Source organism: Carassius auratus, chromosome 36 (assembly GCF_003368295.1).
Source record: "Carassius auratus strain Wakin chromosome 36, ASM336829v1, whole genome shotgun sequence".
Classification (NCBI taxonomy): domain Eukaryota; kingdom Metazoa; phylum Chordata; class Actinopteri; order Cypriniformes; family Cyprinidae; genus Carassius; species Carassius auratus.
Window position 1 is genome coordinate 20380713 of NC_039278.1, and position 26283 is coordinate 20406995.

Below are 26283 nucleotides of genomic sequence, written 5' to 3' on the forward strand. Positions count from 1 at the left end.
TTAAAACAGCTTCAAAGAGCCGCGTTTACACTGCGGTGAAGAGTCCACATCACACACACACACTCACACACACACACACAAACACACCAGTGTTAATAATGAATCTGTGAGTGAAGATCTCTCCAGCAGAGGACGCCACACCTACCAGAAAGAAATTATGTGTAATGGAACAATCATTTATTTTAAACACTCCCTATACAAATAACTTAAAAAGAAAGGCTAGTTATTGTGTCTGTGGCTCCATTAATAGTCTGCATCACTTTTAAGACCCTCGTCTGTCTCATAAATGACTCACTGAGCTTGGAGTGTGATGTCAGTCCACTTTAATTCTCCTCATCATCGAAGCGATGTGTGTGTCTCAGAGAAGGACGTGATGATGGTGAGGATCTGCTGGAGAGAGAGTGTGTGTTTATTCCTCTCACACACACTCATTTTGGGTGTGGACACGCGCCAGAGATCCCAGAGCCCAATTACAGCACAAACACTGAGATTCTGAGAGCTTTAGGAGGAACTGACAAACATGATGCCTCAGTTTGGTGTACTGCTGCATAAATGAACAACAATCAGTGCAATCATAAAGACACTTTCACATCTAATGAGGAAAACATGAGTGACACTTTCCAGTGTTAAACCAATGGTTTCCATGGCGTCGCTATGTAGTTGCTATGGTGTTTTGCATAGTTGTTATTTTGTTGCTATGCAAGTGTTTTAAAACATGTTACAAAGTTTCTTACAGAAGCCTGTTTCTGGCATGGAACAGAAAAATAAAAAAAGGAAATTGCAATTTTATATCTTACAGTTCTTATAAAGGTATTAGTGACTTCATTCCTTTTTATTATTATTTTTCTTGCTTTGATATTTGTGAGGTATTTGTAATAAAACTGTGGTTACACAAATAGCGAACAAAACCTGGTTACTACAATTTTACTTTAATGTATTATGGGTAATCTCTTTAAGGCAATAATGAGTTTATATCTCACATTTATTTTCGCAGAATTTTGAGATAAAATGTTGCAATTAATTTTTTTTATTTTTTTTTTTTTTTTATTTCTGTGACACAAACAAGTTTCCCCAGTCTGTAAGTGTTTCTTCATGTCTGGAGTGAAAGAGTCAAATCTTTCCTTTAATGTTTGTCCATCAAGTAAAAAATGAACTGAAAGTTCTGCATGTAGAGTTGAGGTCAGACTCAGAGTGAGTGTGTCCCTTTAAAACTGCTCTTTATAAAACAACTCACAGAAGAAAAGAAAATCACTTGACTTCACATAAACCAGAAGAAAAAAAAGAAAAGTGAGAGAAAGAGAGAGAGGTCGAGAGAGAGAGAGCAGTAGCTGGCTGTGAGAGCTTTAACTCTCATTCTGTGTCTGTGTCTCAGTCTGCTCTGATCTGATCACACGCGTCGCTCTCAGGTGAGTTCACTGCTCATCGTTCCTCTCATCATCACTCATCTTCATCTGACTGACTGTTTTCTGCTCAGAATATTCAGATATTTCATGATTGATATTTCATGACATATTGTTTTTCTCTCTGTTAGTTTTCTTTCAGTCTCTCGGTTTTTATTGGAATTGCTTGCAAGATAAATAATAATGTATGTATGTAGTGTTTAAAGGGATACAGTACCCCAAAAAATTATCATTCTGTCATCATTTACTCTCTATCATCTCAAACCTGTATGAGTTTCTTTGATTTAGAAAACACACGTGAAGATATTTGAAGAACTTTGTAATCCAAGCTGCAGTGACTTTCACTGTATGGATCTTCTGAATCGTGACAGAATGTTGATTTTTGGCTAACCCTTCCAATAAAGACTTTATCCACCATGACCTTTAGAGTCTAACCTTTATATATGTGAGATAGAAACTAATTTTGAGTTTATTTATTACAGTCATGAGGTATTGTGAAATGTAAACTCTTAATTAAATTTAAAAAAAAATTGTTTGAATCCAACAATTGCTAGTTATTAATTGATTAGATGTAAACTAAGAATTGAAGATATCTGGGAATCAAATGACATTGAACCCCACTGACTTTCATTATACAGACAAAAACAAGATATTTCACTAAATATCTTCTCATATAGTTGATTTAGCGGAACTTTCCCGTAAACCCTCCAGCATGCACCATGAGCTGCAGTTCTCAGTGAGTTCTGAGTGTGTGTGTGTGTGTGTGTGTGGTTTATACGCCTGCGGTTGTGCTTCTGTTGTGTGATATATAACACACAGCACACATGCAGCTGTGAATGTGATGATGACGGCCTCAGACCACTGAAACATACACGCATGCAGCTTCTGCGGTGATTTCAGATCAGCCTCAGATCTCCACGTCATGATCCAGTGATCTTCTGCTTAATTTGAACTTCTCATTGTCTGGTCTGCTCTGTGTTTTGGGTTAATTACTGCTGGCAGGAGTCATTAGCTCTGAGTGCATTTGAGAGGGCAGATGTGTAATGGATGTGTCTGACCGCAGGCGGAGGACATGATGATGATGATGATGAAGATGATGATGATGCTCCTCACCATCGCTCCGCTCGCGCAGGGGGTCCCAGGGTTCCAGGTGCGTCTGGTGGGCGGCAGGAACAGATTCGAGGGCCGGCTGGAGGTGCTGTATAACGGTGCGTGGGGAACTGTGTGTGACGACGAGGTCAACATCAATCTGGCCAATGTGGTGTGTCGCGAACTGGGCTTTTCTCGTGGACTCACCTGGGCTCACAGCGCCAAGTTCGGCGAGGGCCGCGGTAAGCATCTCTACTCTGTGTTCAGTGTGGATAAAGATGGGAAAAAAACAGAGAAACGAATTCACTTATGACAAGTTCCCGGCCTTAAAGTGTTAGTTGCAACTTTTTATCCCAAAGTTGACTCTTTTACTCTCAATTGCAAATGTATATGTCACAATTCACAAGTTATTAATTGTTGAGGTGTAAATTCAAAATCCCAAATTTTTCTCTGAATTTAGAATTAATATCTAACAATTGCGATTTATTAATTCCAAGATATTAATTATGAGATTTGCATTTATGCATTTAGCAACTTTATCCAAAGCAACTTACAGTGCATTTAGGCTATATATATTTTTTTACAAGTACATGTGTTCCCTGGGAATTGAACCCATAACCTTTCAAGCTTTGAAAGACTTTTTATCTAAATTTCGAGTTTATATCTAACAATTGCAAGTTATTCATTTCTATCTATTAATTCTGAGATTTAAACGTACAATTCCGACTTTTTTCTCAGAATTTCGAGTTTATATCTAACAATTGCGAGTTATTCATTTCTATTTATTAATTCTGAGATGTAAACGCACGATTCCGACTTTTTTCTCAAAATTTCGAGTTTATATCTAACAATTGCGAGTTATTAATTTCTATTTATTAACTCTGAGATGTAAACGCACGATTCCCACTTTTTTTCTCAGAATTTCGAGTTTATATCTAACAATTGCGAGTCATTCATTTCTATTTATTAATTCTGAGATGTAAACGCACAATTCCGACTTTTTTCTCAGAATTTCGAGTTTATATCTAACTATTGCGAGTAATTAATATCTATCTATTAATTCTGAGATGTAAACGCACAATTCCGACTTTTTTCTCAGAATTTCGAGTTTATATCTAACAATTGCGAGTAATTAATATCTATCTATTAATTCTGAGATGTAAACGCACAATTCCGATTTTTTTCTCAGAATTTCGAGTTTATATCTAACAATTGCGAGTTGTTAATTTCTATTTATTAATTCTGAGATGTAAACGCACAATTCAGACTTTTTTCTCAGAATTTCGAGTTTATATCTAACAATTGCGAGTTATTAATTTCTATCTATTAATTCTGAGATATAAACGCACAATTCCGACTTTTTTCTCAGAATTTCGAGTTTATATCTAACAATTGCGAGTTATTCATTTCTATCTATTAATTCTGAGATGTAAACGCACGATTCCCACTTTTTTCTCAGAATTTCGAGTTTATATCTAACAATTGCGAGTTATTAATTTCTATCTATTAATTCTGAGATGTAAACGCACGATTCCGACTTTTTTCTCAGAATTTCGAGTTTATATCTAACAAATGCGAGTTATTCATTTCTATCTTTTAATTCTGAGATGTAAACGCACGATTCTGACTTTTTTCTCCGAATTTCTAGTTTATATTTAACAATTGCGAGTTATTCATTTCTATCTATTCTGAGATGTAAACGCACGATTCTGACTTTTTTCTCAGAATTTCGAGTTTATATCTAACAATTGTGAGTTATTAATTTCTATCTATTAATTCTGAGATGTAAACGCACAATTCTGACCTTTTTCTCAGAATTTCGCGTTTATATCTAACAATTGCGAGTTATTAATTTCTATCTAATAATTCTGAGATGTAAACGCACAATTCCGACTTTTTTTCTCAGAATTTCGAGTTTATATCTAACAATTGCGAGTTGTTAATTTCTATTTATTAATTCTGAGATGTCAACGCACAATTCCGACTTTTTTCTCAGAATTTCGAGTTTATATCTAACAATTGCGAGTTATTCATTTCTATCTATTAATTCTGAGATGTAAACGCACAATTCTCACTTTTTTCTCAGAATTTCGAGTTTATATCTAACAATTGCGAGTAATTAATATCTATCTATTAATTCTGAGATGTAAACGCACGATTCCGACTTTTTTCTCAGAATTTCGAGTTTATATCTAACAATTGCGAGTTGTTAATTTCTATTTATTAATTCTGAGATGTAAACGCACGATTCTGACTTTTTTCTCAGAATTTCGAGTTTATATCTAACAATTGCGAGTTATTCATTTCTATATATTTATTCTGAGATGTAAACGCACGATTCCGACTTTTTTCTCAGAATTTCGAGTTTATATCTAACAATTGCGAGTTATTCATTTCTATCTATTAATTCTGAGATGTAAACGCACGATTCCGACATTTTTCTCAGAATTTCAAGTTTATATCAAACAATTGCGAGTTATTCATTTCTATTTATTAATTCTGAGATGTAAATGCACAATTCCGACATTTTTCTCAGAATTTCGAGTTTATATCTAACAATTTTGGAGTTATTCATTTCTATTTATTAATTCTGAGATGTAAACGCACAATTCCGACTTTTTTCTCAGAATTTCGAGTTTATATCTAACAATTGCGAGTTATTAATTTCTATCTATTAATTCTGAGATGTAAACGCACAATTCCGACTTTTTTCTCAGAATTTCGAGTTTATATCTAACAATTGCGAGTTATTAATTTCTATCTATTAATTCTGAGATGTAAACGCACAATTCCGACTTTTTTCTCAGAATTTCGAGTTTATATCTAACAATTGCGAGTTATTAATTTCTATCTATTAATTCTGAGATATAAATGCACAATTCCGACTTTTTTTCTCAGAATTTCGAGTTTATATCTAACAATTGCGAGTTATTAATTTCTATCTATTAATTCTGAGATGTAAACGCACAATTCCGACTTTTTTCTCAGAATTTCGAGTTTATATCTAACAATTGCGAGTTATTAATTTCTATCTATTAATTCTGAGATGTAAACGCACAATTCTGACTTTTTTCTCAGAATTTCGAGTTTATATCTAACAATTGCGAGTTATTAATTTCTATCTATTAATTCTGAGATGTAAACGCACAATTCCGACTTTTTTCTCAGAATTTCGAGTTTATATCTAACAATTGCGAGTAATTAATATCTATCTATTAATTCTGAGATGTAAACGCACAATTCCGACTTTTTTCTCAGAATTTCGAGTTTATATCTAACAATTGCGAGTTATTCATTTCTATCTTTTAATTCTGAGATGTAAACGCACGATTCTGACTTTTTTCTCCGAATTTCGAGTTTATATTTAACAATTGCGAGTTATTCATTTCTATCTATTCTGAGATGTAAACGCACGATTCTGACTTTTTTCTCAGAATTTCGAGTTTATATCTAACAATTGCGAGTTATTAATTTCTATCTATTAATTCTGAGATGTAAACGCACAATTCTGACCTTTTTCTCAGAATTTCGAGTTTATATCTAACAATTGTGAGTTATTAATTTCTATCTAATAATTCTGAGATGTAAACGCACAATTCCGACTTTTTTTCTCAGAATTTCGAGTTTATATCTAACAATTGCGAGTTATTCATTTCTATATATTTATTCTGAGATGTAAACGCACGATTCCGACTTTTTTCTCAGAATTTCGAGTTTATATCTAACAATTGCGAGTTATTCATTTCTATCTTTTAATTCTGAGATGTAAACGCACGATTCTGACTTTTTTCTCCGAATTTCGAGTTTATATTTAACAATTGCGAGTTATTCATTTCTATCTATTCTGAGATGTAAACGCACGATTCTGACTTTTTTCTCAGAATTTCGAGTTTATATCTAACAATTGCGAGTTATTCATTTCTATATATTTATTCTGAGATGTAAACGCACGATTCCGACTTTTTTCTCAGAATTTCGAGTTTATATCTAACAATTGCAAGTTATTCATTTCTATCTATTAATTCTGAGATGTAAACGCACGATTCCGACATTTTTCTCAGAATTTCAAGTTTATATCAAACAATTGCGAGTTATTCATTTCTATTTATTAATTCTGAGATGTAAATGCACGATTCCAACATTTTTCTCAGAATTTCGAGTTTATATCTAACAATTTTGGAGTTATTCATTTATATTTATTAATTCTGAGATGTAAACGCACAATTCCGACTTTTTTCTCAGAATTTCGAGTTTATATCTAACAATTGCGAGTTATTAATTTCTATCTATTAATTCTGAGATGTAAACGCACAATTCCGACTTTTTTCTCAGAATTTCAAGTTTATATCTAACAATTGCGAGTTATTAATTTCTATCTTTTAATTCTGAGATGTAAACGCACGATTCTGACTTTTTTCTCAGAATTTCGAGTTTATATCTAACAATTGCGAGTTATTCATTTCTATATATTTATTCTGAGATGTAAACGCACGATTCCGACTTTTTTCTCAGAATTTCGAGTTTATATCTAACAATTGCAAGTTATTCATTTCTATCTATTAATTCTGAGATGTAAACGCACGATTCCGACATTTTTCTCAGAATTTCAAGTTTATATCAAACAATTGCGAGTTATTCATTTCTATTTATTAATTCTGAGATGTAAATGCACGATTCCAACATTTTTCTCAGAATTTCGAGTTTATATCTAACAATTTTGGAGTTATTCATTTATATTTATTAATTCTGAGATGTAAACGCTCAATTCCGACTTTTTTCTCAGAATTTCGAGTTTATATCTAACAATTGCGAGTTATTAATTTCTATCTATTAATTCTGAGATGTAAACGCACAATTCCGACTTTTTTCTCAGAATTTCAAGTTTATATCTAACAATTGCGAGTTATTAATTTCTATCTATTAATTCTGAGATGTAAACGCACAATTCCGACTTTTTTCTCAGAATTTCGAGTTTATATCTAACAATTGCGAGTTATTCATTTCTATATATTTATTCTGAGATGTAAACGCACGATTCCGACTTTTTTCTCAGAATTTCGAGTTTATATCTAACAATTGCGAGTTATTCATTTCTATCTATTAATTCTGAGATGTAAACGCACGATTCTGACTTTTTTCTCTGAATTTCGAGTTTATATTTAACAATTGCGAGTTATTCATTTCTATCTATTCTGAGATGTAAACGCACGATTCTGACTTTTTTCTCAGAATTTCGAGTTTATATCTAACAATTGCGAGTTATTAATTTCTATCTATTAATTCTGAGATGTAAACGCACAATTCTGACCTTTTTCTCAGAATTTCGAGTTTATATATAACAATTGCGAGTTATTAATTTCTATCTAATAATTCTGAGATGTAAACGCACAATTCCGACTTTTTTTCTCAGAATTTCGAGTTTATATCTAACAATTGCGAGTTGTTAATTTCTATTTATTAATTCTGAGATGTAAACGCACAATTCCGACTTTTTTCTCAGGATTTCGAGTTTATATCTAACAATTGTGAGTTATTCATTTCTATATATTTATTCTGAGATGTAAACGCACGATTCCGACTTTTTTCTCAGAATTTCGAGTTTATATCTAACAATTGCGAGTTATTCATTTCTATCTTTTAATTCTGAGATGTAAACGCACGATTCTGACTTTTTTCTCCGAATTTCGAGTTTATATTTAACAATTGCGAGTTATTCATTTCTATCTATTCTGAGATGTAAACGCACGATTCTGACTTTTTTCTCAGAATTTCGAGTTTATATCTAACAATTGCGAGTTATTCATTTCTATCTTTTAATTCTGAGATGTAAACGCACGATTCTGACTTTTTTCTCCGAATTTCGAGTTTATATTTAACAATTGCGAGTTATTCATTTCTATCTATTCTGAGATGTAAACGCACGATTCTGACTTTTTTCTCAGAATTTCGAGTTTATATCTAACAATTGCGAGTTATTCATTTCTATATATTTATTCTGAGATGTAAACGCACGATTCCGACTTTTTTCTCAGAATTTCGAGTTTATATCTAACAATTGCAAGTTATTCATTTCTATCTATTAATTCTGAGATGTAAACGCACGATTCCGACATTTTTCTCAGAATTTCAAGTTTATATCAAACAATTGCGAGTTATTCATTTCTATTTATTAATTCTGAGATGTAAATGCACGATTCCAACATTTTTCTCAGAATTTCGAGTTTATATCTAACAATTTTGGAGTTATTCATTTATATTTATTAATTCTGAGATGTAAACGCACAATTCCGACTTTTTTCTCAGAATTTCGAGTTTATATCTAACAATTGCGAGTTATTAATTTCTATCTATTAATTCTGAGATGTAAACGCACAATTCCGACTTTTTTCTCAGAATTTCAAGTTTATATCTAACAATTGCGAGTTATTAATTTCTATCTTTTAATTCTGAGATGTAAACGCACGATTCTGACTTTTTTCTCAGAATTTCGAGTTTATATCTAACAATTGCGAGTTATTCATTTCTATATATTTATTCTGAGATGTAAACGCACGATTCCGACTTTTTTCTCAGAATTTCGAGTTTATATCTAACAATTGCAAGTTATTAATTTCTATCTATTAATTCTGAGATGTAAACGCACGATTCCGACTTTTTTCTCAGAATTTCGAGTTTATATCTAACAATTGCAAGTTATTCATTTCTATCTATTAATTCTGAGTTGTAAACGCACGATTCCGACATTTTTCTCAGAATTTCAAGTTTATATCAAACAATTGCGAGTTATTCATTTCTATTTATTAATTCTGAGATGTAAATGCACGATTCCGACATTTTTCTCAGAATTTCGAGTTTATATCTAACAATTTTGGAGTTATTCATTTATATTTATTAATTCTGAGATGTAAACGCACAATTCCGACTTTTTTCTCAGAATTTCGAGTTTATATCTAACAATTGCGAGTTATTAATTTCTATCTATTAATTCTGAGATGTAAACGCACAATTTCGACTTTTTTCTCAGAATTTCAAGTTTATATCTAACAATTGCGAGTTATTAATTTCTATCTATTAATTCTGAGATGTAAACGCACAATTCCGACTTTTTTCTCAGAATTTCGAGTTTATATCTAACAATTGCGAGTTATTAATTTCTATCTATTAATTCTGAGATGTAAACGCACAATTCCGACTTTTTTCTCAGAATTTCGAGTTTATATCTAACAATTGCGAGTTATTAATTTCTATCTATTAATTCTGAGATGTAAACGCACAATTCTGACTTTTTTCTCAGAATTTCGAGTTTATATCTAACAATTGCGAGTTATTAATTTCTATCTATTAATTCAGAGATGTAAACGCACAATTCCGACTTTTTTCTCAGAATTTCGAGTTTATATTTAACAATTGCGAGTTATTAATTTCTATCTATTAATTTTGAGATGTAAACGCACAATTCAGACTTTTTTCTCAGAATTTCGAGTTTATATCTAACAATTGCGAGTTATTCATTTCTATATATTTATTCTGAGATGTAAACGCACAATTCCGACTTTTTTCTCAGAATTTCGAGTTTATATCAAACAATTGCGAGTTGTTAATTTCTATTTATTAATTCTGAGATGTAAACGCACAATTCCGACTTTTTTCTCAGAATTTCGAGTATATATCTAACACTTGCGAGTTGTTAATTTTATCTATTAATTCTGAGATGTAAATGCACAATTCTGACCTTTTTCTCAGAATTTCGAGTTTATATCTAACAATTGCGAGTTATTAATTTCTATCTAATAATTCTGAGATGTAAACGCACAATTCCGACTTTTTTCTCAGAATTTCGAGTTTATATCTAACAATTGCGAGTTGTTAATTTCTATTTATTAATTCTGAGATGTAAATGCACAATTCAGACTTTTTTCTCAGAATTTCGAGTTTATATCTAACAATTGCGAGTTATTCATTTCTATATATTTATTCTGAGATGTAAACGCACGATTCCGACATTTTTCTCAGAATTACAAGTTTATATCTAACATTTGCGAGTTATTCATTTCTATTTATTAATTCTGAGATGTAAACGCACGATTCCGACATTTTTCTCAGAATTTCGAGTTTATATCTAACAATTTTGGAGTTATTCATTTCTATTTATTAATTCTGAGATGTAAACGCACAATTCCGACATTTTTCTCAGAATTTTTAGTTTATATCTAACAATTGTGAGTTATTGATTGTGATTTATTAATTTTGAAATGTAAACGGACAATTCCGACTTTTTTCTCAGGATTTCGAGTTTATATCTAACAATTGTGATTAATTAATTCTGAGATATTAATTCTGAGATGCAGAAATCTGACTATATGTCAGAATTTCAAATTTATATCTAACAATTGCGAGTTACTTGCGAAGTGTAAATCAGAATCCTGAGGCAAAAAAGTCAAAATTTACATCTTACAATTGATCATTTAGTTGTGAAATAAAAACGTAAAAGTACCCTTTTCATATATTTATTCCATGGCAGAAATCCATATTTTATAAAGCACTTGAGTGGGTTTTTCCTCTTAATCTGACGTATTCAATCACTGTTATTGTTATTGTGTGGTTCTCCGTGTGTTCAGGTCAAATCTGGATGGATAACGTCCGGTGTTCGGGAGGCGAGAGCTCTCTGTCCGAGTGTCGGTCGAACGGCTGGGGTGTGAGCGACTGCACTCATGCTGAAGATCTGGGGGTCATCTGCAGTCCAGATCCACCCACCCATGGTCACGTCCCCCGTTACGCAGAACCCCCTTCACCTCTGATCTCTAACGTGGTCTCGAACACTCCTCTGCGTGGGCATGAGATCGGTCTCCACCGTGGGGCCCGGGGCCCGTCCTCACCTCACCTCAATGGTCATCGCATCCATCTGCGCAGGAACGGGTTCGAGAGCGCCGTCACCCCACGGGGACACCGGATCCCAGACTTCCTGCGCAGCAGAGCCTCCTACAGGAGAGCACCGGAAGTGACGCCTACTCCGACCACCAGAAGCCCTGAGAGACCAGCACCAGCGCCAGAGCCGGTTTACAGTCCTGAACCAGCACCAGAGCCGATTTACAGTCCTGAGCCGGTCTATCCCCATGTGGAGCACAGCAACAGGATGGATCTGGACTTCACTGACATGGACGAACAGGTCAGAGCCTCTAATACTCAACAAAGCTGCATTTGTTTGATTAAAAATAGAGTAAAAATATCTTCAGTGTCACATGATCTTCAGAAATATTTATCTATATATACAGCATTTGATCTGTCAGGCTTCGGAGGGTTAATGTTTGTCTGTGTCTCTCTCAGCCGTCTGGGTCGCTCCAGCTGGACGAGGTGCGTCTCCGACCCGTCCTGACCAACACTCGGAGTGCTGCCATGGTAACGGAGGGGGTGCTTGAGGTGAGGCATGCTGGGAAATGGAGGCAGGTGTGTAGTCTGGGCTGGGATCTGAGCGGCAGTCGTGTGGTGTGTGGCATGCTGGGATTCCCATCTGCGGAGCAGCATGACACACGCGTGTACCGGTGAGTGTGTGCATGCTCCATCAGCGTACTGAGACCACACTTATAAAACTAGTTTATGCAACCTGATTTAATCCACAATATTCTGTTTATTTGTGTTTAATCTGGAATATTAAAGCTTTACATGGTTTCTAGATGATCCAGTTTATAGCCATTAGTTGGTTTAAGTGAGTAACCAGCACATCAAGTTGAACTAATAATTTAGTTCAACTTGATCTCCTAAAATAAATCTATTTAAAAGTGACTAGTGTTTGTGCGTGTTCTTCCGGAAGATGTTCTTCCTCACTGAGGAAGACTCTGGCTGTAAACCAGCATCACTGTCAGATTTCAGGAGACTTCACAGAGTGTGTTTCGTGTCAGATTGAGCTTCAGGAATCGCAGCATGTGTCCTCCTCTGATCACATGTACTCAGGTCTCTCAGTCTGACTGCTTACACATGTGTCACTGAATGTCCAGGAGTCTGTCCTGTGCTGCACTTCCTCTTCCTGGGAGGACGAACGCTTGTGTAACAGATTCAGAAGCCGCAGAGACTGAGAGACCACACCAGCCATAAATAAGACAGAGACAGGCTTCCTCTGTCTTCACAGGAACCGCTGGATCTTTTTATGGAGCGACTGCCCCGTCTGGATGTCCTGCTTTCTGACCGATACTCGTTCTCCTTCATCAGAGCGCCTGTGTTTCCATCTGCTCTCACTTACACTTACACGTTTATACAATATAATAGCTAGAAAAAAGAATTAGCAAAATAATATGATTCAAAATCTATTTATGTAAACGTATTATTTTTGAAAAATGTATTACAAAATATGTAAATGGCTATATATATATATATTTAATCTATTTATATAAATACGTATTTGAGCTTTTTTTTTGCTTTATTTTTAAAAATTTTTTTTTTAAATATTTAAGTTTTTTTATATATATATTTAAAAGAAAAAAAAAAAAAAAATATATATATATATATATATATATATATATATATATATATATATATACTTTACATAAATACATAGATATGTCACATTTGAAGAAAAACGTACTTTGTAGTCTATAGCGTGTTAATATTTAACACATTTGAAAAAAATCATCAAGAAATATATTTCATATTTCAAGAATAATTTTCATTGAGCTTAAGTGTTTACAAAATATATTTAGCATGTACTTAAATCATATTTTGGCCTCATAAAATATGTTTTTGCCATATGGAATCTAAAGGGGATGTTCATGCAAAATGTTTTTTTCTTAAAAAATATTTTTTTTTAAAAAAATTTTATTAAAGAATAACACAAAATGTGGACAGTAGTAGGATAAAAAAAGAAAAGTTTTTAGACATGTTATTTAAATAAAGTTAAACTTTTAACTTGAATGTTGCGTTTTTAGAAAACATTTAATGTGTGAGAACATCGGTCAATCAGTCATCAGTTCTGAAACACTGGACCAATCAGAGGACGCCGGAGGCGGGGCTAGCGTCCTGCTTACAGTAGCAGGTTTTATTTGATTTATGGCCCTTTATTCTGCTCACTGCAGCACTGAGAGACACTTTAATAAGAAACAGCACATTAGTAGTTTTATATCAGTTTCAGAGCTTTTCCTCAGAATCTGGCTGGTTTGACATTAATCTGAGAAATAGATCAAATCAATAATCTGCTTTTGTTTTGAATTCTGTGTTTTCTGACCCGCTGGCAGAGATGTGTGAATGTCTCAGATGTTAGATGTGCTGTGGGACTGTGTATTGTTCTGTGAGGAGCTGTGATTTATTCTCCAGCACTAAATGACGGGTTTGAGTCTATATTAAACTCCAGCCGCAGTGAGATTCTGTGCTTCTGCGAGTGATTTTTAATAGCTGGTTTCGTTCAGCTGTTTCAGGACTCCACCCGGTTCAGCTCGATTCGGTCTGCGTTTCCTTTAAACTCTTCTCATTGTAGTTTGACTTTATATTCAGATTAATGTGTTCTCATTTCTGGCCATGATGTTACGTTATAGATTAAATCTTATCGTCAGATCTTTATATTTAAATATAATCAGCTTCCGAAACACACTGAACAGAGACTGACTTTGATTGAAGGATGTTTGGTTTTGTTGAAGAAAATCCCATGTTTACACACTGTTGTTAAAGTGATCAGAGAAATACTTATTTTCAAATAATTTAATATTTTATAGTCCTATTTTTTTCCTTGAATCCCAAAAGTATTTTTGACTGAGCTTCACTGTTTAAAACATACATTTATCATATATTTGAAACATGTTTTGGTCAGAAAACTGTATGTTTGAGACGTCTCAGGTCATGTGACTGCTCTCAGCCAATCACAGCCCTGCACGGATCTCTGTTGATGTGGCAAATAAGTGGTTTCCTAAAGTCATGCTGCAACCAGAGCAGACCACCAGCGCTCAGACAGACGAGACGTATATATATATATCTCATATATAAGAGCTCATGAATGAAGAACTCTCAACATTTCCAGAAACACTGCGCTATCATTCGCTTTCTCTGGTGTTTCTGTCCGTTTGTTGTGTTTCCATGCGACACAGAGAGCTCTTTGTGTTTCAGCAGGTGCTTGTGGGTATTTTTAACTGCTGCTTTAATTCAGTGACTCGTTAGGACGGTCATTTCAGCTCTTTTGTTTAACCTCCTCTGAATTCAGCCAAAACCCAGAAACACTTAACACTTCCAGCTCCGTCCTCCTGAACTCAGAGGATTTGTGATTGGTTTTTCCATTAATATCCATTAGATGGAAACATTAAGTTTGTAGCTTAACTGAAGGTGGTTGATCATAGGTTTAACTGATCTGAATGTGTTTGGCAAAATGATTTAGATTTAGATTCCCTGGTAATCAAACCCTCAAGCGTGGAGTTGCAAGCGCCATCTAAACCACTGGAGAGCACAGGAAACATGGGTGCTGTTTTTGCGTCTGGTTCTGTCCGTCTGGGTACTCAGACGCTGATGTGTTTCAGAATCTAGACCAGAATACACCAGGGCCTTGTTTCGATGTGTTTTCATGCATGCCTCGGCTGGAGCTGAGATATACGGACGGGAAACACAAGCATGAGTGGTTTTGGCTCAGCTCTGAGAACATGGAGATCTGTGTGTGAACGTCTGCTGACCACAAACCCAGCAGAACGTCCCGGAGTTTCCATAGAGTTTATTTACCATCTGCTGCTCGCTGGCGATGCTATGTATATATAAAGTCATGGTAAGCGTTATTGCCCCCTTGGTAAATATAAGCAAAGCAGGCTGTAAAAATAAATCTGCATTGTTTATCCTATGGATCTTTCGTTGAAAAAATTCACAAAAATCAAACCTTTCATTGAGATAAAAAAAGTTAGAGTTTAGGTATAGGTGGCTTAAAGAAAATAAATGATTTTTGTGAGTTTTTTACCAAGGGGTCCAATAATTCTGACCACAGCTGTATGCGCCTGACACACACAAACAATCTCCGTCGCTCATGTGAAGTCTGTTTATTTAGTCCAGTCCTGTTGATCGGCTCATTTGTGTGGTTTCAGGAAACTGTGGGACTCAAAGATGGAGGATCCAACCACAAGGTAAGGCTTCATCCGCTGTTTGTTGTCAGTGCTGGCTGTATGAAGAGACTCTGAGAGAGATGTGTGTGTGTGTGTGTGTGTGTGTGTGTGTGCAGGTCTGCGGTCAGTAAGAAGGCGTTCTGGGTCGAGAGGGTTCAGTGTTCGGGTTCGGAGGTGTCTCTGGCACAGTGTCGAGCGCAGCTCTCCGTCCCGCGGCACGACGTTCCCTGCTCCGGAGGGATGCACGCAGTGGTGCGCTGTGTTCCTGGTGCTCAGTTCTCCAGAAGCTCCGCCTCCAGACCCCCGCAGGCTCCGCCCCCTCTGAACGTGAGTGCTGCACAGGGTCCAGCTGTGAGCCCTGGCCCCGGGGACACGGCTCATGTGTCTGTGTGTTCCTGCAGGCGGCGGTGCGTCTGAAGGCCGGTGCACGGCTGGGCGAGGGCAGGGTGGAGGTGCTCCGCGAGGGGAAGTGGGGGACCGTGTGTGACCATCTGTGGGATCTGACCACGGCCAGCGTGGTGTGCAGAGAGCTGGGCTTCGGCTCGGCCAGAGACGCCCCACGAGGAGCGCTCATGGGTCAAGGTAATGTCACCTCACCATGCTCAAAGATTCAGAGCTGATAGGAGCTCAGTGTTATTTCCTCTTTCCCAGTGGCTCATGGGTGTTGAGTTTGAGTTTCTCCACTAGTCTAAACAGAAAACATGAAACATGAAACACTCAGACGGACGCCGTTCAGACGCTGTGATGGGAATGTTTAGTTCAGTCTTCATGCTCCTGTGGGAACACTCCAGTTTGGGCTGCACGGTTTTAAATCTAATTTAAATGTTTCCTTATATATATATATATATATATATATATATATAATTATAATTTAACAAATGTATTAAACAAAATAATAAATATTCCTAATTAACTCTAATAATAATAAGTATAATAATAATAAGGATTATTATTTGAATACATTTATTATTACCATAAAATATTAAACAAATAAATTCCTAACCCTAAGGTCCTGAAGGCTTACTGCAGACCATGCACATCTCGACATAAATACACCAGTCTTCCCAGCATGCTCTCCTATACCATGTGCATTTGTTCCAGCGTCTCAGGTTTGGGGTTTTGCTCTATTTTCAGGGTTAATGCTCTGAATTATACGCTGTCAGTCTGTTCTTCAGTGGTGATGAGGAGAATAAGAGACACGTCTGCTGGTGACTTCATGACCCAACCGTGCACTAATTACAGGGAGACTCGTCCATACGCACGCGTCTCTCCGTCCCGTCTGCTGCTATTTCCATCTATTAAACGCTTCCATTTGGCCAATGTGTGTAATTTACTGAACCCAGCGTCCACATCACACATGCACGTCTGCCCCCGTTTAACTTGCAATCAGGCCAGTTCAGTTTTCTGCCAAACACAACGCATTAATGACTATTTCTAGCAGGTAAACGGGCTTGTGGTGTCCAGACATCAGCTCGTGGAACATGTGTTTGTGTTTGTGCAGGTACGGGTCCGATCCACATGAACGCGGTGCAGTGTTCAGGCCAGGAGAGCTCCATCACACAGTGCCGCTTCCAGGAGGTGCCGCTGCACTCATGCAAACACTCCCAGGATGCATCTGTCCGCTGCAACGTCCCCAACACCGGCCTGAGCGCAACCGTACGTACATAGACTCTTACTGTAATCGTTGGTTTTCTTCTTCTACCGCTTTGAGCCATTGGCAGCCCAGGGAAGCAGATGGAAAAAAGTTGTGAAATTTGGCACACAGATAGAAGTCAGTATGAACTTTAATCATAGTAAATTTGGAGTGTCTAACTCAAACTCTCTAGCGCCACCAATGGTCCAAATATGTACTCATGTTATTCCAATAACCATAAGGACTAGAAACGAAATTCTTGAAATTCTTAGCTTTGTTTAACTCCTCCTAGACTGTTGCTCTGATCTTCTCAAACAGCAAACCAGATCATCTTCAGATCATGCTGACATTTTTTTCAGGAATTCAAATTGATTAGTCAATTCGTTCTCGATTAACACATGGATAAATCTGATTATGCGTTTGCCGAAGTGGATGTGAGGCTATATCTCCACAACACTTTAATATATTCTGACCAAACTTGGTGTGTGTAATGACAACAGTTACCTGAGCACACCTGCAGAATTTCGGCACAGCGCCATCTAGTGGTCAGGAGATACATTCCCTGGATCATGCTGAGAACATTGCCATTTTGATTTACTTTGAAAACATAATTTTTGAAAACTCCTCCTAAATTGTTCGTCTGATTTTCAAGAAAATCCAACCAGATCATCTTCAGATCATGCTGCCAAAAATTTAAGGAATTCAGATTGATTCGTCAAATCATTCTTTAAATAATGTGAAGCAATGCCAAAGTGGGTGTGAGGCTGTATCTCTGCAATGCTTTAATATATTCAGAACAAAACTGGTGTGTGTTATAACAGACATGATCTGAGGATATCTGCACAGCACCATCTAGTACTTAGGGGATAGATTCCTTTCCCGTCCAATATCATGGTGAAATTTGGTGTACATTAGGTCGATAAAAGTGTTCAAAAAAGTGTTCACTTCTGTGGTTAAAATATTTGATTCACAAATGCAAAGATTTGAAAACGTCTCCCCAGCTTAATGATTTTAAAACTGTGCTTTTTTTGTCAAATTTTAACTACATTTGATTCAGATCATCTTAAGATCATGCCAACAAAGCAGCTACTGAATTTGTGGCAAACTCATCAACGAATTTGATGATTTTTAAATGATTTTGAAACTGTTTCTCTGTGACACTTTTGCATATTGACACCAAACTTTGACCATGTCACTGTGACCTCACACTGAATACAGCATATAAATGTTGTCACAGCGCCAACTATTGGTAAAAAAGTATCAGCAATTAAATAATATTAAAAGCGATTGTCTTTGTTTTTGATTTCGCCTTACATAATTTACAAATGGCTTTGATTACACATTTCTGCAGTGGGTCTGGTGTTCCTTGCAATGTTTAGTTCATTTCTCTTCTGTTGCACTTAAATGTTGCTTGCATCCATACTTGTTGAACTGTAATGTCCAGGTGCGTCTGGCGGGGGGGCGGGAGGCGGCGGAGGGCCGGGTGGAGGTGCTGATGGAGGTGAACGGTCAGCAGCGCTGGGGCTCCGTCTGCAGTGAGAACTGGGGCATTAATGAAGCCATGGTGGTGTGTCGACAGCTCGGCTTCGGCTTCGCTTCCAGAGCCCATCAGGTACGTGACGTTAACTCTGTTCTACATCTGTACGTCACAGAGAGGAACATTTATGTGAGATAATTACAATAAATTATTTAGATGATATACTTTGGCTAAGGCATTTCAAAATTATTAAAACAGTATGTGAGATGCATTTATTCTGTAAATGTCTTTCCATGGTATTTTCTGTGCATGTCTTGTCATTGAATTAAAAAACATTTTTGACTCTATTGAACAAATATGTTTTTTATGTGCATTTGTAGAATTTATGCTCGTCTTGGCATTTTCATCCAACGTTTTTATGCAATATCCCCAAATGTGTATAGAAAAAGGTGGAAATTTAGCTAGTGCAGCATTTCTAAGTGGGTTGTTCTAATCTCTGTTCCATCACACTGAGAAGAAAACTGGCCAGCCAATAGGATTTGTGCCTTTGGTCACATGGATTATGTCAGCAATTTATATCTTTTCTGTGACCAGTAGGTGTCAGAAATGTAATTTATTTGTGTGTTCATGTAACGCTTGTTTATCAGCACAAACTCTCTCAGCTCCACTGTTATTGTCCGAAGCAGCTTGAAGAGACTCTTATGAGTGACAATCACTCACTATATTCTCACTCTTAGCAGTAATGGTGAGCTGAATCACTGTTTACACCCGTGGAACTTTAGTTTTCAAGGCTGTTGTTTCCCATGCAGAGGTAATTACAGCCCTGCACAGATTCAGGGAAAGAGCAGGAAACCCAGAGAGAAAACAAACCCAAAATAGAGTTGCTGGACCAGAGCACATTTGCACTCTTATAAAAGCCTGTTTAAAAACGGCTCTCGCTAAATAGACGGTGGAGAGGAACGTGGAAAGTATTTGATAATGTGCATGAATTAGCTGTAATAGCGGGCGTTATTAGACTTTGGGTGGATTCCTGCTGCCTCAGTCACACATTCGGTCCGTCCCGCAGGAGACCTGGTTCTGGCCCAGCAGCTCCGGGTCCGAGGACGTGCTTCTGAGCGGAACACACTGCATCGGCACAGAGATCTCCATCCAGCAGTGCAACAGGAACGGACAGGTGTACTGCCCACGAGGGGGCGGAGCCAGAGCCGCCGGAGTCACCTGTGCAGATGGTATGAGCACACCTTAACACACACACACACACATCAGGACTTGAAGGGGAATTAATGTAAGTAGTTCAGAAGGGGTTTATCTGACTAAAAAGTATTGGTTTAACATAATATTTTTATTAAAGTGATTTGCCGTGGTGTGTTGGACATTGCAGCTCTTAAATCTGTGTGTATTTGATGAGTGTGTGTTGTGTGTGTTTATCAGTGGTTAACGCAAAAAAAAAAAATAATAATTTCCAGGGCTGGGACAATGGGGTCCTATCTTTAACATTTGAAATGATACTGTGGCAAAGTTATTGCTTTCCTTATTCAAACTGATTTTTTTCATGTATATATGGTTGACCTGAAGAATGAAAGCTGTATCATACACTTGGAAAATTATGAGCTGTGGGTGTGCAATACATTTAGCTCACGAGATAAGACAAAATACAGATACTTGGTTCACTAGAACAAGACAATATTTTAATACTATTTTCAAGAAATTTTCAATGACAAAATATTTGTCTTTTATGGGTTAATATGATGCTGCTAAAATTGTGTGCTGTGATTGGCCAGGTATCCAGTGCATTGTGATTGGCTGAATACCTCAAATGTGTGATGGAAATGTTATGCCCCTTAACATACTGAGCCAGAGCGATGAGACATAAACATAAATCCCATTATAAACGTGATATAAACATTATTTCTAATTGTCCTCTTCTTGAAGGCCAAACAAAGTAGTTTCGCTTTCTCAATGAAACAGTTTCACACACTGTGGCCTTGAGTGAGCGGTGGCCGGAGGCTTAGAGTGAGCCATTGCCTAGAGTGAGCTGTCGTCTACAGTGAGCCATTGCCTAGAGTGAGCGGAGGCTTAGAGTGAGCCGTTGCATAGAGTAAGCGGAGGCCTAGAGTGAGCCATTGCCTAGAGTGAGCGGAGGCTTAGAGTGAGCCGTTGCCTAGAGTGAGCGGAGGCTTAGAGTGAGCCGTTGCCTAGAGTGAGCGGAGGCTTAGAGTGAGCTGTTTCCTAGAGTAAGCAGAGGCCTAGAGTGAGCCGTTGCATAGAGTGAGTGGAGGCCTAAAGTGAGCCGTTGCATAGAGTGAGCTGCGGTCTAGAGTGAGCCATTGCCTAGAGTGAGCCGTGGCCTAGAGTGAGTGGAGGCCTAGAGTGAGCCATTGCCTAGAGTGAGTGGAGACCTAGAGTGAGCCATTGCCTAAAGTGAGCGGAGGCTTAGAGTGAGCTGTTGCCTAGAGTGAGCTGCGGTCTAGAGTGAGCCATTGCCTAGAGTGAGCCGTTGCCTAAAGTGAGTGGAGGCCTAGAGTGAGCCATTGCCTAGAGTGAGTGGAGGCCTAGAGTGAGCCATTGCCTAAAGTGAGCGGAGGCCTAGAGTGAACCATTGCCTAGAGTGAGCTGCTGCCTAGAGTGAGCCGTGGCCTAGAGTGAGCCGTTGCCTAAAGTGAGTGGAGGCCTAGAGTGAGTCATTGCCTAGAGTGAGTGGAGGCCTAGAGTGAGCCATTGCCTAGAGTGAGCGGAGGCTTAGAGTGAGCTGTTGCCTAGAGTGAGCGGAGGCTTAGAGTGAGCTGTTTCCTAGAGTAAGCGGAGGCCTAGAGTAAGCCGTTGCATAGAGTGAGTGGAGGCCTAGAGTGAGCCATTGCCTAGAGTGAGCGGAGGCTTAGAGTGAGCTGTTGCCTAGAGTGAGCGGAGGCTTAGAGTGAGCTGTTTCCTAGAGTAAGCGGAGGCCTAGAGTAAGCCGTTGCATAGAGTGAGTGGAGGCCTAGAGTGAGCCGTTGCATAGAGTGAGCTGCGGTCTAGAGTGAGCCATTGCCTAGAGTGAGCCGTGGCCTAGAGTGAGCAGAGGCTTAGAGTGAGCCGTTGCCTAAAGTGAGTGGAGGCCTAGAGTGAGCCATTGCCTAGAGTGAGTGGAGGCCTAGATTGAGCCATTGCCTAAAGTGAGCGGAGGCTTAGAGTGAGCTGTAGCCTAGAGTGAGCGGAGGCCTAAAGTGAACCATTGCCTAGAGTGAGCCGCTGCCTAGAGTGAGCCGTGGCCTAGAGTGAGCGGAGGCTTAGAGTGAGCTGTAGCCTAGAGTGAGCGGAGGCCTAAAGTGAACCATTGCCTAGAGTGAGCCGCTGCCTAGAGTGAGCCGTGGCCTAGAGTGAGCAGAGGCTTAGAGTGAGCCGTTGCCTAGAGTGAGTGGAGGCCTAGAGTGAGCCATAGCCTAGAGTAAGTGGAGGCTTAGAGTGAGTTGTCGCCTAGAGTGAACAGAGGCCTAGAGTGAGGCTTTTCACATCCATGGTGAAAGCCAATCCAGTGATCCACAGTGCAAAGTTTATGTATTTCTTCAGCGACAAGCACAGGTCAGCTCCAGGCATGACAAAGCGGATATCATCCTCTTTTGGAAGTTCAAACAAAGTAGTTTCACTTTCACAACCAAACACACAGCATCTATACGACGCTGTGTGTGCAGCAGCAACAACAATACTACAACGAGAATAAAAGTTACGCCTTCTTCCTTACAGGAGTGTGGCGTTATGCAAGTCTTCCCACATTGTGACATAGACATGGGGCATGTTAGAACGAGGTCTTTTAGGGGATGTGGATAAGTCTTACATTTTATAAAGAATATCTCTTTGGCATTTAGAATTAAGTCTTTGGAAGAGCTTTGTGTTGTGTGTGTGTGGAATTAGTGTGTTGTGTGTGTCCTCAGCGGCTCCGGATCTAGTGATCGACGCGCAGCTGGTGCAGGAGTCTGCGTATCTGGAGGACCGTCCACTGCACCTGCTGACCTGCGCTCACGAGGAGAACTGTCTGTCGTCCTCCGCCGCACGCATGGTCTGGCCCTACGGTCACCGCCGCCTGCTGCGCTTCTCCTCACGCATCATGAACCTCGGACGGGCCGACTTCAGACCGCGAGCCTCACGAGAGTCCTGGACCTGGCACCAGTGCCACCGGTGAGTGAGTCATGTGATGCTTCACGGGCCAATCAGAGCCCAGGACTGTGTCACGTGATCACGCTCCTCCTCTCTTACAGACACTACCACAGCATCGAGGTCTTCACACACTATGACCTCCTGACCCTGAACGGCACAAAGGTGGCGGAGGGTCACAAGGCCAGCTTCTGTCTGGAGGACACGTACTGCCCTGAAGGTGAAGCGCTTTACTTCCAGCTTGAGATCGTTTCTAATCAGACATAATAAGCTTTATGAAATCAATGTATTTCTTATTTGAATTCACTCCTCAGCAGCTGTTTTTGTTTCTGAAGTCAGAATAATTCAGGAAGACTTGTTTTAAAAGTGACTTATAGACTTTGAAAAGTCATGAAATGAACACCGTGAGCATTTTAATGATGAATAGACATAAATCTGAGTAGTTAAACAGAAACTGTGTAAAACTGTTCCTGTACAGCTGGATGTGGATTTACTGCTAAAACAACCTCTCGAGTCCTCAAACTGAATTATTCTAATTTGATTGATTTTAATTGTTTACTATTAACAAAAAAGATAAAGAAAGAGTTGAATCTGGCCAAAAACATACTTGAGTGAAAGTATTGAGTGAAGAAGTAACCTCAAAATGAATTGAATTAATCAGCATATTGTGTAATTAATTGAGTAATATTTATTTACTTTAATATAATGGAAGTAGCATTAATCCAAGACATTTACAAAAAATTTTTCGGCTCTCCAAAAACTTTATATATATATATATATTTTAACAACTTTTTATATTTTTTCAAAGACTTTTTATATACTTTTTTAATGAATTAGAATTTTTTAATTTTTTTCATGAATCTTTTGTTTCTTTTTTCTTTATTTTTCCCCCAAACTTTAGCATTTTTTACATTTGAATTTTTTTTTCAAAAACTTTTTTTGTTCCAAAGACTATTTTCTCTTAAAAAAAATGTTTTCCTTTTCAAAAACCTTCAAAAGTTATTTTCTGCATAATGATCGTAAAATAACGAGCTGAGAACAAAAATGTCATGAGTACTTTTCATATAAAAATAAAATCATACGGAGTAAAAATATCACTACAGTGATCATATAAAAACTGTATTTCTATTGGTCCTGCTGATGAAAGTGAGAGAGAGTTTAATGATGTCATCTGCTCGGTCTCCACGGTAACAGGCCTGACGAAACGCTACGCCTGCTATAACATGGGCGAGCAGGGCATCACTGTGGGATGCTGGGATACGTACCGCCACGACATCGACTGCCAGTGGGTGGACATCACCGACGTCCGGCCCGGAGACTACATCTTCCAGGTCAGAGGTCACGCTGAGCCTCCTCTAATCCTGAGAAATACTTCATTCAATGAGATGCATGTACTATATTATAGTTCAGGAAAGGTTTTTATTTTGTATTTTCAGGAGATTTTATAATATAGATGTATATTAATGGAATAGTTACAATCCATGTATTACCTTTCTGAGCGCAGACCTGACAGAAACTGTGTTAAGACTCGAGCTTAGTCTCCGTCTGCGCTTCAGAGTTCACCCCAGTATTCAGTCTGAGATCCACTCAGCAAACAGGAAGTAGATCACGGTCACTCCAGATCACCCTCATGTAGAAGATAGAAGAGAAATTCAGAGAGAAGGATCTGATTAACATGAATAAATCTCACCCTCATATTCATAGAGATATTATGGGATATATGACTGATGTTTAGATTATAAACATAAGTGGCTTTATTTAATTAATGTGATTATTTAAGTGTGTTTGCATTTTGCCCCTTCACCAGAGTGGCCAAGAAAACCTTTTAATAGAAGAAACCAAAATCAAACTATACTGTATCAAAATCAGTTACAAAAAATATATCATTTTGAAATGTTTATTTTTTTCATCCGATTCGTTTACATTTAAAAAAATAAATAAAACCTTTTTAAAAAAAGTAAAAAATTCTGTAAATTTGATTAAAAAAAATTAAAATATAATATTTAAATATTAATATACTCTGACAATCATATTTTGTCATATTTACTTAATTATGAAAAAATTATATATTTTAATAAAATATTGTTGGATATAATGCTACATTCACTTTTCAATCAAGATGAGAATAAAAACCTGAATCTGATCTGATGAAGCTCAGTCCTGTGTGTGTGTGTGTGTGTGTGTGTGTGTGTGTGTGTGTGTGTGTGTGTGCAGGTGGAAGTCAATCCCTCGCTGGATATGGCCGAGTCTGACTTCCAGAATAACGTGATGCGCTGCCGCTGCCGTTACGACGGAGGACGAGTGTTTATGTACAGCTGCCACACCGGTGAGACACACACATACACTCTCTCTCTCACACACACACACACACACACACACACACACACACACACACACAGTCACGCACAAGCCGTAAATAAAACTCCAGAGATTGATGAACAGCACACACATCATGTTTACCTCGCTGTTTCAGGAGACGCTTACAGCGCAGAGGCAGAGGACCTGTTTGAACACGTGCGTGAGATCTCGAACAACTTCCTGTGATGAAGCCGCTGCGCCGCAGGACTGACGCTGGATTCGTCTGATCGCCGCCGGAGGGGCGGGGTCTGCGTGTGGGGGTGGGGCTAGTGTGATGATTGACAGGCGGGCGTTTACAGTACATTTGGGCCAGTATTGATGAAGCAGAAGATCAGAAGGGATTTCATGAGTGTGAGCAGATGCTTCTTGATGAGGCTCATATATTCATCTTCTTCACTCCTGTGAGAGTGTTTAAAAACACCACTTTACAACATTGATTGAAGTAAACTTTCTTTCACCAGTGTCATTCCTCCTGCTTGTTGTGCTCATCATTTTCATATTTTATTTCTCACAATGTTGTTGTTTTTTAAGTGTTGTTTAGTTTGGTTTGTTGGAGAGAAAACATGTTTTTTCCTTTTTTTTTCATTTTAAAATCTCTCTGTAGATCAGCGGTTCTCAACCAGGGTGACAACAATTTTTATATATATATATATATATATATATATATATATATATAAAATAATTAAAATACAAATTTGAAAGTCCCCCCCCCCTCAATAATTATTCTGTTATTAAATATATTTTTAATCACAAAATGAATTATAGTTAATTAAATGTATTGATACCCCAATCTCTGTTAATGAAAATGTAAAGCTTCTTTGCCCTAATTATTGTTGGATGAAGGGGGACTTTTATTCTGAAAGCTTGAGAACCGCGTCTGTAGATGATGTAAAGGTAATTATTTCTGATGTTTGATCAGTGTATTATTACTGTTGTGAATCCAAACACATGATCCTTCTGATGTTGATTTCCCTGGCCACTGGTGCTGATTTTAGTGGCTCATTTAGGCTTATAATATTATTATACATTATTATAATTATTACTGGCTCAAACGGAGCAGAATCTGTGTAATAAATGTTTCATTACTGTTGTATCGGCATGCCACAGGTTTAATCTCGGGTTTGTCGGACCTCAGTTTTTCTC

The 26283-nt window shown here is 37.8% G+C and overlaps 1 protein-coding gene and 1 long non-coding RNA gene across 4 annotated transcripts; one reads left to right on the plus strand and one right to left on the minus strand.

Moving 5' to 3' along the window:
- The first annotated feature begins 1278 nt into the window (after nt 1-1278).
- LOC113055591 (lysyl oxidase homolog 4) lies at nt 1279-25756 on the plus strand. 2 transcript variants are annotated; one of them, XM_026221999.1, is made up of 15 exons: nt 1279-1406; nt 2464-2731; nt 11108-11655; nt 11814-12028; nt 15527-15565; nt 15661-15871; nt 15946-16126; nt 17046-17200; nt 18622-18789; nt 19721-19883; nt 22563-22806; nt 22887-23002; nt 23977-24113; nt 24997-25108; nt 25256-25756. In XM_026221999.1, exons 2-15 carry the CDS (start codon nt 2473-2475, stop codon nt 25324-25326), a joined length of 2619 nt encoding a protein of 872 aa, XP_026077784.1. In that variant the 5' UTR covers nt 1279-1406; nt 2464-2472; the 3' UTR covers nt 25327-25756. The 2 variants fall into 2 exon arrangements, with proteins under 2 accessions (XP_026077784.1, XP_026077785.1); XM_026222000.1 differs by lacking the exons at nt 1279-1406; nt 2464-2731; nt 11108-11655; nt 11814-12028 and adding an exon at nt 14260-14576 and having other exon boundaries at nt 25256-25755.
- On the minus strand, nt 18679-25339 carry LOC113055611 (uncharacterized). Of its 2 annotated transcripts, XR_003277545.1 has the most exons (5): nt 25243-25339; nt 24273-24409; nt 24048-24143; nt 19672-19872; nt 18679-18816 (listed from the first exon to the last, which is right to left on the minus strand). It is a non-coding gene; the product is annotated as an uncharacterized LOC113055611 (long non-coding RNA). The 2 variants fall into 2 exon arrangements; XR_003277544.1 differs by lacking the exon at nt 18679-18816 and having other exon boundaries at nt 19093-19872.
- Nucleotides 25757-26283: the final 527 nt, after the last annotated feature.